Below are 11,929 nucleotides of genomic sequence, written 5' to 3' on the forward strand. Positions count from 1 at the left end.
GAGCCGTCGGGCTGGGCACCGCCGCAGGGCCTCGCCGGGCTTGCGGATTCCTCCCAAGCCGGGGCCCGCTATTGTGGGGAGCGCGCGGCGCACGGCTTGGAGGGTCCCGGGAGGGGCTCCTACGCCATCGGGAGGCCCGGGGAGCCGAGTCAGGGGAGAGCCGCTCGGGAGGCCTCACCCTTCTGGTCCGTAGCTCTCTCCTCCCCGGCTGTGTCGCCTGCACGGTGGTCCCAGGCGAGATAGAGGCCAGCTGCGCCGCCAAACAGCCAGGAGGCTGCGACATGGACGCCTGCCGGAGACACTCCAAGGCCCGATCCACGGCCGACATAGTGGCTGGTGACAAGCTGCAGGTAAGAGCGGGAACAGAGAGGGAGGAAGGCCCACTGCACCCCCTTTTAAATGTGCAACGCCCCCCATTCCCCGAAGACGCTCCCCCCACCCTCACCTTCCAACCCCCCGTCATGTTTGGCCTCCGCCCACGCCTCTTCTGTAGGGGAGGGGGAGGCTCAGCTCCGGCCATTGCTGAAGATTAGATCAGCCAGAGAAGGACCACATGACTTCAGGCTTCACCATATTACCATGTAACCATCACATCACATTGTATAATGCAGTCAATCATGAGGGACTGTCATAGCCTGTATAGAAAACAAAGCACGAAATGCAGCAGCCGTTTTACTGCCTCAGTTGCCAATTGCCATTCTATACCTTGCAGAAGATTAGATCAGCCAGGGAAGGACCACATGGCCTGAGGCTTCACCGTAGTACCATGTAACCATAATATCACATTTATAGTGCAGCCAATCATGAGGGACTGTCAAAGCCTGTATAAAAACCAAAGCAAGAAATGGAGCAGACGTTTTATCTCCTCAATTAATCATGGCTATTTTACACATTGCAGAACATCACATCAGCCAGAGAAGGACCAAAAAACTTCAGGCTTCACCATAATACCATGCAACTGTGGCTCCATCAGGAGCATGGCCGCCACAGTGGCTTTGCCTTTCTCCAGGGAGGGTAATGCCAGGCTTGGAGGCAATGACGGGTCCCTCTCGCAGTCAATCTATGCATGCAACACAGTTCCACTCCAGGCCAGCAGGGGGAGTTCTGAACCGGAATTAAGGGGAGGAGTGCTCGCTGAGGGCCAAGAGGAAGGAGTGGTGAGTTAGTCTGCGGAGGGTGAAGTGTGCAGACGTGTGGAAGGAGCGCTGAGATAGAGCTGAGAGGAAAAGCTCATCTCCCTGGTCTCCACGGCTGTATGGATGGACACTGATGGTCCTACGACACCAGAGGAGTAGCAGGCTGTAAATGCAATACTCCCATCTAAGACTTGAGGGAACAACAGCAACACGGATAGTGAGCCGGGACTTAGGAGTGAGGAGTCCCTGGAACAGGCTACAGTTGTCTGCCGTACAAGTAGAGTTCTTAGGAACATCTGACAGGAGGAACTTCAGTGTAACTCAGTACTGGAGATCCCTTAAGTAAGCGCTAGGAAGGAGACTGCACAGCCCATCTGTTGAGAGAGAATCCCTGAGTTGCTTCCAGGCTAGCCTGCTCCGTTACCATCTGTAATCAGGACCCTGGACTGCGGTTATCAAGTAAAGGTACAGAAATTGCACCCCGCTGTGTCTTGTCTGCTTCCTACCTTTCCGGCACCGCTACATCCCCGTGCCAACCACATCTACACTGCCCTGGGACTACAGCTTCACCTGTGGGGAGCTTTTACATCTCTGCTGCACCATACCATCAGTCCCAGCGGATCTGCATGCAGCGTCGGCTTAACACCTCCCTTGCCGAACACCACGGGTGGCGTCATGAACTATTCATCTAACTATATTCCACCATTCCCATTTTCCCCATTACTTGGGCACCCAGGGCCACAGTCTGGGTCACTGCTGCTGTGACACATCCCACTGATACCGGCCCGGTACCGACCCAACTTGGCGTCACAAACAGGATTACGGAGCCCAGTACCCCCGGGTCCTGTGTGCCATAGACTGTGTTGGTGTAAAAGACTGAGTGTGAAATTGGCGCCAATTTCCGCCATTGCCGCACTGCTTGACGCGCGCGGGAACCAAAAGAGGCGGGCCTTCGTGGGCGGAGCCTAGCACAGAGCGCGAAGAAGTGTAGTGCCGCGCGGGAAGAGAGGACAGTGCGCGAGAAGGGGAGGAGCTGAGGCCTACAGCCCAGAGCGTCGGGCCTGCGAAGCGGCCGCCGGCGAGCTCATACAACCCCCGGCCCTGGCTAACGTTAACTAGGGGGGAAGAGAATGTCCTCGCCACACAGCAGTGCAGCAGCGGACGCGGTTGCCGATCCCGCAGCACCGCAAGGAGGAGCGCCCGCCGCAGCGGTTTCCTTAATGCCGCTGTCCATGCCCTACATACTGGGAGCGGCCTGGGTACCTCAGTACTCGGATGAGTCACACACCCTGAGTGAATTTAAAGAGAGACAAGGTGATGCAGAGGCGGACGTCGCCGCCAACCCCGCAGCACCGCAAGGAGGAGCGCCTGCTGCGGTGGTCCCCATCATGCCGCTGTCTATGCCCTACATACCGGGAGCGGCCTGGCAAACGCAGTACTCGGGTGAGTCACACACCCTGAGTGAATTTAAAGAGAGACTGTGCAGTTTGTTTAAAGTATACCCTCTGTCTGAAAGCGAGAAAGTGAATATCCTGAATGGACAGCTAACGGGTGCAGAGAGAGGTGAAAGCCAGGCAGGACACTGATAAAGAGACTGTTGCAAAGATCCTGGCCAAGCTGAGAAGCACCTTTGACACCGGCACTGCAGCTGAAATCAAGATGAGGTTCTTTGGCTGTAAACAGAAGGCACAGGACAGTATAAGGGACTATGCTCTCAACCTGCAGGAGGCGCTGCGAGCAGTTAAGCAAGTTCATCCTGACAGTGTAAAGGAGGAAGATAAACTGTTAAAGGAGCAGTTCATTGAAGGACTTCTATCCAGTACACACAGAGGACAATTGAGCATCATAACCCTGCAAGACCCTGATCTGGACTTTGCTGATTTTAAGGACAGGGTTATACGGGTTCTGCAGGAACCCACTGACAGCTGTCCAGCGCCCCTGAGGCGCCCAGCGATCACCTACCACCCGGAAGCAACGTCTTTCCCTTCCATCCCTGTGGAGGCTGATGCACAGACTCTGGATAAAGATCCAACTGAAGAGCTGTGTCTTCAGGTCCAGGAGTTGACCAAAGGAATGGCTGCGCTTACTAAAAATGTGCAGTCTCTGCAAGTGTCCTCTAAAGAAAAGATCCAGCTTGCTTCCAGTCAAGAGGATGTCCCATGGCTCTGGAGGAGGAGAACCCCGCCACTTCGAGGAAGGAACAACAATCGCTATGACCAGGACGGACGTCCCATCTGTCGTCGCTGATATAAGGCAGGTCATCTTGCAAGATTCTGTCCTTTAAACGAGCAATCCCAGGGGTTAGAGGCCCAACCCCCAGGAATAGGATCCCCAGGCCCAAAGAACTGGAGAGCTAAGTATGTTGGAGGGAGACCAATCCTTCCGGTGGTGATTGACGGTATCCCCATGAACGCTTTGCTGGACACTGGCTCTCAGGTGACCACTACGTCGTACATTCTTTACAAGAGGTATTGAGCTGATTCTGAACTTACCCGTGGCCCAACTGATGAACTGACAGTAGTTGCCAGTAATGGTCAGTCTTTGCCTTTTTGGATGTAAAGAGATTACTGTTAAAGGGGGTTGGGTAGAGCTAAAATCTCAAGGTATGATAGTTGTTCATTAGAGATGAGCGACTTTGCCTTTTTTCGGGTCGAGTTGGGTTTCGCGAAACCCGACTTTCGCAAAAGTCGGGTCGAACGAAATCGGCCGACTATAGGGAAAAGTCGGGGGTCCGACTGAAACACGAAAACCCAATGTAAGTCAATGGGGAAGAAAAGTCGGCAGTGAGAGGAGGACAGGAAACACGCTTACAGTGCCCATTTGAATGCCAAAAGCATAAATTCTTATTACTGAAGCTTGTCACCCTTTATTTACTTCATAATACAAGTTACGCACTGAAAAATGGGGGTTATTTGGCTAAAGTTGTGGGGGGGTAGGGCTGGCTCCAGGTTTTCATGTGCCCTGGGCGAAAAAGCGCCCCTTTAACACATAATACCACAACTCATGCTGCTCCGATACGGCAGAGAAATAGTGGTATACTACAAAGAAAAATACTTCACTTTTTACATCTCATGACGAGGCCCATATATTTCTCCATACAGAATCATTGGTCCCATATAATGTTTGAAACAGTATATGATGAGCTCCACATAATGCTACAGTATATGTTGGTCCCCATGGATGAAGCTCCACTGTCTTATGGGCCCAAATAATGCTCCAAACATAATGGGCCCCATTTCTAATGCTCTAGTGTACAGTGCCTACAAGTAGTATTCAACCCCCTGCAGATTTAGCAGGTTTACACATTCGGAATCAACTTGGCATTGTGACATTTGGACTGTAGATCAGCCTGGAAGTGTGAAATGCACTGCCGCAAAAAATAATGTTATTTCTTTGTTTAATTTTTTTTTTAAATTGTGAAAAGTTTATTCAGAGGGTCATTTATTATTCAACCCCTCAAACCACCAGAATTCTGTTTGGTTCCCCTAAAGTATTAAGAAGTATTTCAGGCACAAAGAACATTGAGCTTCACATGTTTGGATTAATTATCTCTTTTTCCAGCCTTTTCTGACTATTTAAGACCCTCCCCAAACTTGTGAACAGCACTCATACATGGTCAACATGGGAAAGACAAAGGAGCATTCCAAGGCCATCAGAGACAAGATTGTGGAGGGTCACAAGGCTGGCAAGGGGTACAAAACCCTTTCCAAGGAGTTGGGCCTACCTGTCTCCACTGTTGGGAGCATCATCCGGAAGTGGAAGGCTTATGGAACTACTGTTAGCCTTCCACGGCCTGGACAGCCTTTGAAAGTTTCCTCCCGTGCCGAGGCCAGGCTTGTCCGAAGAGTCAAGGCTAACCCAAGGACAACAAGGAAGGAGCTCCGGGAAGATCTCATGGCAGTGGGGACATTGGTTTCAGTCAATACCATAAGTAACGTACTCCACCGCAATGGTCTCCGTTCCAGATGAGCCCGTAAGGTACCTTTACTTTCAAAGCGTCATGTCAAGGCTCGTCTACAGTTTGCTCATGATCACTTGGAGGACTCTGAGACAGACTGGTTCAAGGTTCTCTGGTCTGATGAGACCAAGATCGAGATCTTTGGTGCCAACCACACACGTGACGTTTGGAGACTGGATGGCACTGCATACGACCCCAAGAATACCATCCCTACAGTCAAGCATGGTGGTGGCAGCATCATGCTGTGGGGCTGTTTTTCTCAGCCAAGGGGCCTGGCCATCTGGTCCGCATCCATGGGAAGATGGATAGCACGGCCTACCTGGAGATTTTGGCCAAGAACCTCCGCTCCTCCATCAAGGATCTTAAGATGGGTCGTCATTTCATCTTCCAACAAGACAACGACCCAAAGCACAGCCAAGAAAACCAAGGCCTGGTTCAAGAGGCAAAAAATCAAGGTGTTGGAGTGGCCTAGTCAGTCTCCTGACCTTAACCCAATTGAAAACTTGTGGAAGGAGCTCAAGATTAAAGTCCACATGAGACACCCAAAGAACCTAGATAACTTGGAGAAGATCTGCATGGAGGAGTGGGCCAAGATAACTCCAGAGACCTGTGCCGGCCTGATCAGGTCTTACAAAAGACGATTATTAGCTGTAATTGCAAACAAGGGTTATTCCACAAAATATTAAACCTAGGGGTTGAATAATAATTGACCCACACTTGTATGTTTAAAATTTATTAAAATTTAACTGAGCAACATAACTTTTTGGTTTGTAAGATTTATGCATCTGTTAATAAATCCTGCTCTTGTGTGAAGTTTGAAGGCTCTAACTTATTTGCATCTTATCAAACCTGCTAAATCTGCAGGGGGTTGAATACTACTTGTAGGCACTGTATAATGGGCCCTGTAAATGCTGCTCCAGTGTCTGATGTCCACCTTTGGAATGTTCCAGTGTATGGTGGGCCCCATCTATCATTCTCCAGAGTATAGTGCTCCCCAAAAATTGCTGTCCCAGCATTGAAAACAATGAAATAAGTCTCCTCGCTAGGGAATCCCTGTACTAGTCTGGACTCCTCGTCGTCCCCATCTTCCATCTCACTGCACAGTATTTCAACCTTGCAAGTGCTGTGATCCTGAGCAAGCAGGGGGGGCCCACTCGTTGGCGACGGCACTGGCACAGGGCCCCTGATAGTACGGTGGTGTGTCTGATGGCGGGTGGGCCGAACCTGCACTTTCACCTGCAGCTTCCTCTTTGTCACCGTGTAAGATGGAACAGTATATGGGAAGGGTAACCTGAGTTTCATCAGGGTCAGATTCAGGCCGTGTAGCGTGCGAGGGGAATGTAGTGGTCTGGGTCAATGTACCAGCAGATTCATCGAGCAGTGGCTGGGCATTAGTGCACTTGTGTCGCCCCCAGGAGTACGGTCGCCACAGTGGCATTACCTTCCTCCTAGGGAGTGTGATATCATACTTGGGAGCAACGAAGGATCTCTCTAGCAGGTTAACTGATTGGGCGGCGTTATTCCCACGAGTCACGACCCTCCAAATAGCGTTCATGAAGGCAAAGTGTTTGTTTTACGTGGGCAGTATGGTTGCAAAGCTGAACCTTAAAGGAATGTCCAGAAGGGCACCACCAGGAGTGGAGCCTGCAGCGTAATTTGACTCAACACGGGCAACCTCAACCATGCCAGCTACAGAACAGATGCACACATTGCAAGCTTAATTCCGTTAACGAATGAGACTCCGTCATACCCCGCGGTCCGAGTCTGGCTTACTAGAGGGACACACGAGGCTCTGGCACGTGAGATTGGCCAATAACTGGTGTGTCATGCCCTTACATGTCCGTGGCTGCATGTGCGCTACACTGAAAGGGCCAGCGTTTGTCGCTTAGGCTAGTTTCACATTAGCGCTTTTGAGCGCAGCGACGGCCTGCGCACGGCCGCCGCTAAGCCCCGCCCCTGACGCGTCTCCGCCGGTAGCTCCGCCTACCGGTGCATGACGCTGCATGCGTCCCCTATCTTTATCACTGGGGGCGCAGGCCGTGCGCAGTATGCGTTTGGCGGCGCATGCGCCTTTTTGACCGTGCGCCGAGCGCAACCAAACTGCAGCAGGTTGCGTTTGGCGCAGGTTGGCGCACCGTCAAAAAGGCGCATGCGCCGCCAAACTCATACCGCGCACGGCCTGCGCCCCCAGTGATAAAGATAGGGGACGCAGGACGCATGCAGCGTCATGCGCCGGTAGGCGGAGCTACCGGCGGAGGCGCGGCAGGGACGGGGCTTAGCGGCGGCCGTGCGCAGGCCGTTGCTGCACTCAAAAGCGCTAATGTGAAACTAGCCTTACAGGTGCAGATAACCCGCTGAACACCGTTAGTGATGGGGATCTGGGATTACAATTATTACCCGCGAACGATGATTTCCCAGTAAGTGCAGGTCAACCGCAGTTCCGGAATTAGGCCTAACCGTCATTCCTGAAAAAATGAAAAACTTACGTGTGCAAACCACAGGTGCTGTAGCTTGCTTAACAGCTCGCCAACCGTTCTCAGGCCCAGTATGGATTACACGTGATTGCACAAAGGTGAGAAAGGGTACCGTATCACCGGATAACATGTATGGATAGCATAGTGTACACATTCAAAATATATGTCTATAGATCAGGAGGCAGGCTCAGACGGTGTCAGGCCCAGTATGGATTACACGTGATTGCACAAAGGTGAGAAAGGGTACCGTATCACCGGATAACATGTATGGATAGCATAGTGTACACATTCAAAATATATGTCTATAGATCAGGAGGCAGGTTCAGACGGTGTCAGGCCCAGTATGGATTTGACGGCCCAGACTACACAGCGGAGGAGCAGGGAGAGGTAAACATTGCAAATGCTGGGGCTCTGCTCAAGCAAGGGGGGCCCACTCGTGGGCATCGGTACTGGCACTGGGCCCCTCATAGTACGGCGGTGTGTCTGACGGCGGGTGTGCACCACCACCGTCAGAGACACCTGAATGCACTATGAGGGACCCTGTGCCAGTGCCCGCGCCCAAGAGTCGGCCTACCCACCTGTCCAGGGCAACGGCACTCGCACGGTTTTGTGCGCTAGGTGGTAACCCCGGCCATGGGGGGGGGGGGGCAGCACAGTTAGGGAGTTTTAGAAAGCGGCATATGTTGATGTTGAACATTCAGCTGATGCAAAATGCGAAATTGTTCAAGTCCCAGGAAGAGGAGGACCAAAGCAAGCCATTTTTCTGTCAACCTATGTGTCATCAGAGGACGGTGGGACAGAATCCTTGGAAACCCATGCGTGGTTCATTTTAATGAAGGTTAGATCATCCACATTTTGGATCGACAGACGGGTCCTTTTTTCTGTCAGGATTGATCCAGCAGCACTGAAGACTCTTTCCGATAGCACCAGGGTCGGACTGGGGTGTCTAGGGCCCACTAAGGGAATTAATTTTAGGGGCCCACCTACAGTAATGTACAACTCAACATTTAGGCTTTGAGACCGCAGAATTACACCATGGATTCTTTTGCCGTATATCCCACGCCAAATCTGCATCATTTCAGCATCCTAATTCTACTAAAAGCTGCACCGTTGTTCATATGCTGCAGATCTTTCCGCACTACGATTCATTTAATCCTTTAGGGCCGCAGGCCTGTTTTCACCTTAATGCCCAGGCCATTTTTTGCAAATCTGACCTGTGTTACTTTGAAGTTAAAAAGTAACCCCATTTTGGAATCTACACCCCAAAGGATTAACGTAGGGGGTATAGTGATCACTTTTGTCCCAACAAGAGTTCCATGGTAGATGCTACACAGCCCAGCCAATCGAAGCGTTTGTATCTGCAGGGGGGGCTAAAATTCCCCCGGAGCAGCCAGGCAGTGTTGCTGCCTGCCGGTCTTAGCGGCGAAAGCCTCCCGGTACCCGTGCGATTAGCTGCCCCAATAGGCAGCACAGGTCCCCAATAGGCAGCATTGGTCCCTATAGGCAGCACAGGTTCCCAATAGGCAGCACAACTCCCCAATAGGCAGCACAGGTCCCCAATAGGTAGCACAGGTCCCCAATAGGCAGCACAGGTCCCCAATAGGTAGCACAGGTCCCCAATAGGCAGCATTGGTCCCAAATAGGGAGCAAAGGTCCCCAATAGGCAGCACAGGTCCCCAATAGGCAGCACAGGTCCCCAATAGGCAGCATTGTTCCCCAATAGGCAGCATTGGTCCCAAATAGGGAGCACAGGTCCCCAATAGGCAGCACAGGTCCCAATAGGCAGCACAGATCCCCAATAGGTAGCATTGTACCCAATAGGCAGCACAGGTCCCCAATAGGCAGCACAGGTCCCAATAGGCAGCACAGGTCCCCAATAGGCAGCATTGTTCCCTATAGGCAGCATTGTTCCCTATAGGCAGCATTGGTCCCCAATAGGCAGCACAGGTCCCCAATAGGCAGCATTGTTCCCTATAGGCAGCATTGGTCCCCAATAGGCAGCACAGGTCCCCAATAGACAGCACAGGTCCCTAGTAGGCAGCACAGGTCCCCAATAGGCAGGCACAGGTCCCTAGTAGGCAGCACAGGTCCCTAATAAGCAGCACAGGTCCCCAAAAGGCAGGCACAGGTCCCTAGTAGGCAGCACAGGTCCCCAATACGCAGCACATACAGACAGTAACTCACTGACCCGGCGTTGGCCTGTGTACCAGATACCAGGGAGAACCCGCTGAATCCCACCCCTGGGCAGGGCCGGCTCCAGGTTTTTGAGGGCCCCGGGCGAAAAAGTCTCAGTTGGCCCCCCCTTAACACATACCACGACTCATGCCATGTGACATCCGTGGTGACGGCCAAAAACGGACTTGTCTCCATGTGGATCACACGGACACGCATGTGATTCACACGGACACTCGCTCTGTGGCAAAACACGTTCATGTGATGGAGGCTACTGATTAGTAGTGTACGCATGAAAGAAAGAAGAGAGAGAGAGAAAGAACAGAGAAAGAAAGAGAAAGAATGGAAGGAAGAACAGAGAAAGATACAGAGAGAGAAAGAAAGAACATAGAAAGAACGAACAGAGAAAGAAAGAAAGAAAGAAAGAAAGAAAAGAGCAGAGAAAAAGAAAGGAAGAACACAGAGAAAGAAAAGAACGGAGAGAAAGAGAAAGAAAGGGGGTAAAGAAAGAAAGAACAGATAGAGAAAGAAAGAGGGGAAAGAAAGAACAGAGAGAAAGAAGAAAGAAAGAAAAAGAACAAAGAGAAAGAAAGAGTGGACAGAAAAAAAGAACAAAGAGAGAAAGAAAGAAAGAAAGAAAGAAAGAAAGAAAGAAAGAAAGAAAGAAAGAAAGAACGGAGAGAGAAAAAGAGTTGACAGAAAAAAAGAACAGAGAGAGAGAAAAAGAAGGAGGGGAAAGAAAGAACAGAGAGGTAGAGAGAAAAAGAAAGAGGGGAAAGAACAGAGAGGAAGAGGGGAAAGAAAGGACAGAGAAAGAAAGAGGAAAGAGAGAACAGACAGAGAGAAAGAACAGAGACAGAAAGAAAGAACAGAGAGCGAAAGAACAGAGAGAGAGAAAAAAAAGATTAGAGAGAAAGAACAGAGAGAGAAAGAAACAGAGAAAGAAAAATTCTATAAAGATACTATAGCAGCCCAGCTCCAATTGTAGTGCCTACCTGAGCCTCCTGGTGCAGGACAGATCATGATCCGCTCACATGGCCGACATCCCCGATTCCAAGGCAATCTCGCTGTCCGCTGTCAGAGGAGGACACGGTGATGGATCTGAAGCATTCCCTGAAGTGCCTCCATGGTTCCGTCACAATCTCCTACTGAAATGACCTAATTTCTGATCAGCTTCCAGCACGTCACTTCCGGCAGAACGTTACGTGCAAGTTTTAAATTGCTCCTTGGGGGTCCGCTGTGTACTCCTGTGTCCCGCGGGGAAAGTATGCTCCCGGCTGGGGCAGTCTCTCTCTCAAAATCGGGACTGTCTCGCTGGATCCGGGACAGTTGGGACTCGGGAGGTATAAATGCTCCCCACCATACACGCACGGCTCCACTTTGTATGCCTCGTACACACACGGCTCCGCTCCGTACACCTTGTACACACGCAGCTTCACTCCGTACACCCCCGGCTCTGCTCCGCTCCATAAACACATGGCTCAGCTCCGTACACACACGGCTCCGTTCCGTACATCTCATACACACACGGCTCTGCTCCATAAACCTCGTACACACGGCTTCGCTCCGTACACCTCGTACACACACGGCTCTGCTCCATACACCTCGTACACACACGGCTTCGCTCCGTACACCTCGTACACACACGGCTCTGCTCTGTACAACTCGTACACACACGGCTCTGCTCCGTACAACTTGTAAACCCCTCGTGACCCCACCCAAGAACACACACGGCTCTGCTACATCCACCTTGTTAAACCCCTCCCTGACCCCACACAAGTACACACACGGCTCTACTACATCCACCTTGTAAAACCCCTCCCTGACCTCACACAAGTACACACACGGCTCTGCTACATCCACCTTGTAAACCCCTCCTGACCCCTCACTAGTACACACACGGCTCTGCTACATCCACCTTGTTAAACCCCTCCCTGACCCCACACAAGTACGCACACGGCTCTGCTACATCCACCTTATAAAACCCCTCCCTGACCCCACACAAGTACACACACGGCTCTGCTACATCCACCTTGTTAACCCCTCCTGACCCCACACAAGTACACACACGGCTCTGCTACATCCACCTTGTAAACCCCTTCTGACCCCACACAAGTACACACACGGCTCTGCTCCATCCACCTTGTAAAACCCCTCCCTGACCCCACACAAGTACACACACGGCTCTG

General features: G+C 51.5%; 1 protein-coding gene across 1 annotated transcript in view; it reads right to left on the minus strand.

Moving 5' to 3' along the window:
• LOC141085254 (zonadhesin-like) overlaps positions 1–11,659 on the minus strand; it is a 93,839-nt gene extending 82,180 nt beyond the window's left edge. Inside the window, exon 1 of the mRNA XM_073570523.1 lies at positions 10,736–11,659. Within this exon, the coding sequence (XP_073426624.1) occupies positions 10,736–10,763 (28 nt within the window). The 5' untranslated portion in view covers positions 10,764–11,659. The remainder of the gene's footprint in view (positions 1–10,735) is intronic.
• Positions 11,660–11,929: the final 270 nt, after the last annotated feature.

Source organism: Dendrobates tinctorius, unplaced genomic scaffold (genome assembly GCF_039654945.1).
Source record: "Dendrobates tinctorius isolate UK_male_01 unplaced genomic scaffold, ASM3965494v1 ptg000028l, whole genome shotgun sequence".
Lineage (NCBI taxonomy): Eukaryota > Metazoa > Chordata > Amphibia > Anura > Dendrobatidae > Dendrobates > Dendrobates tinctorius.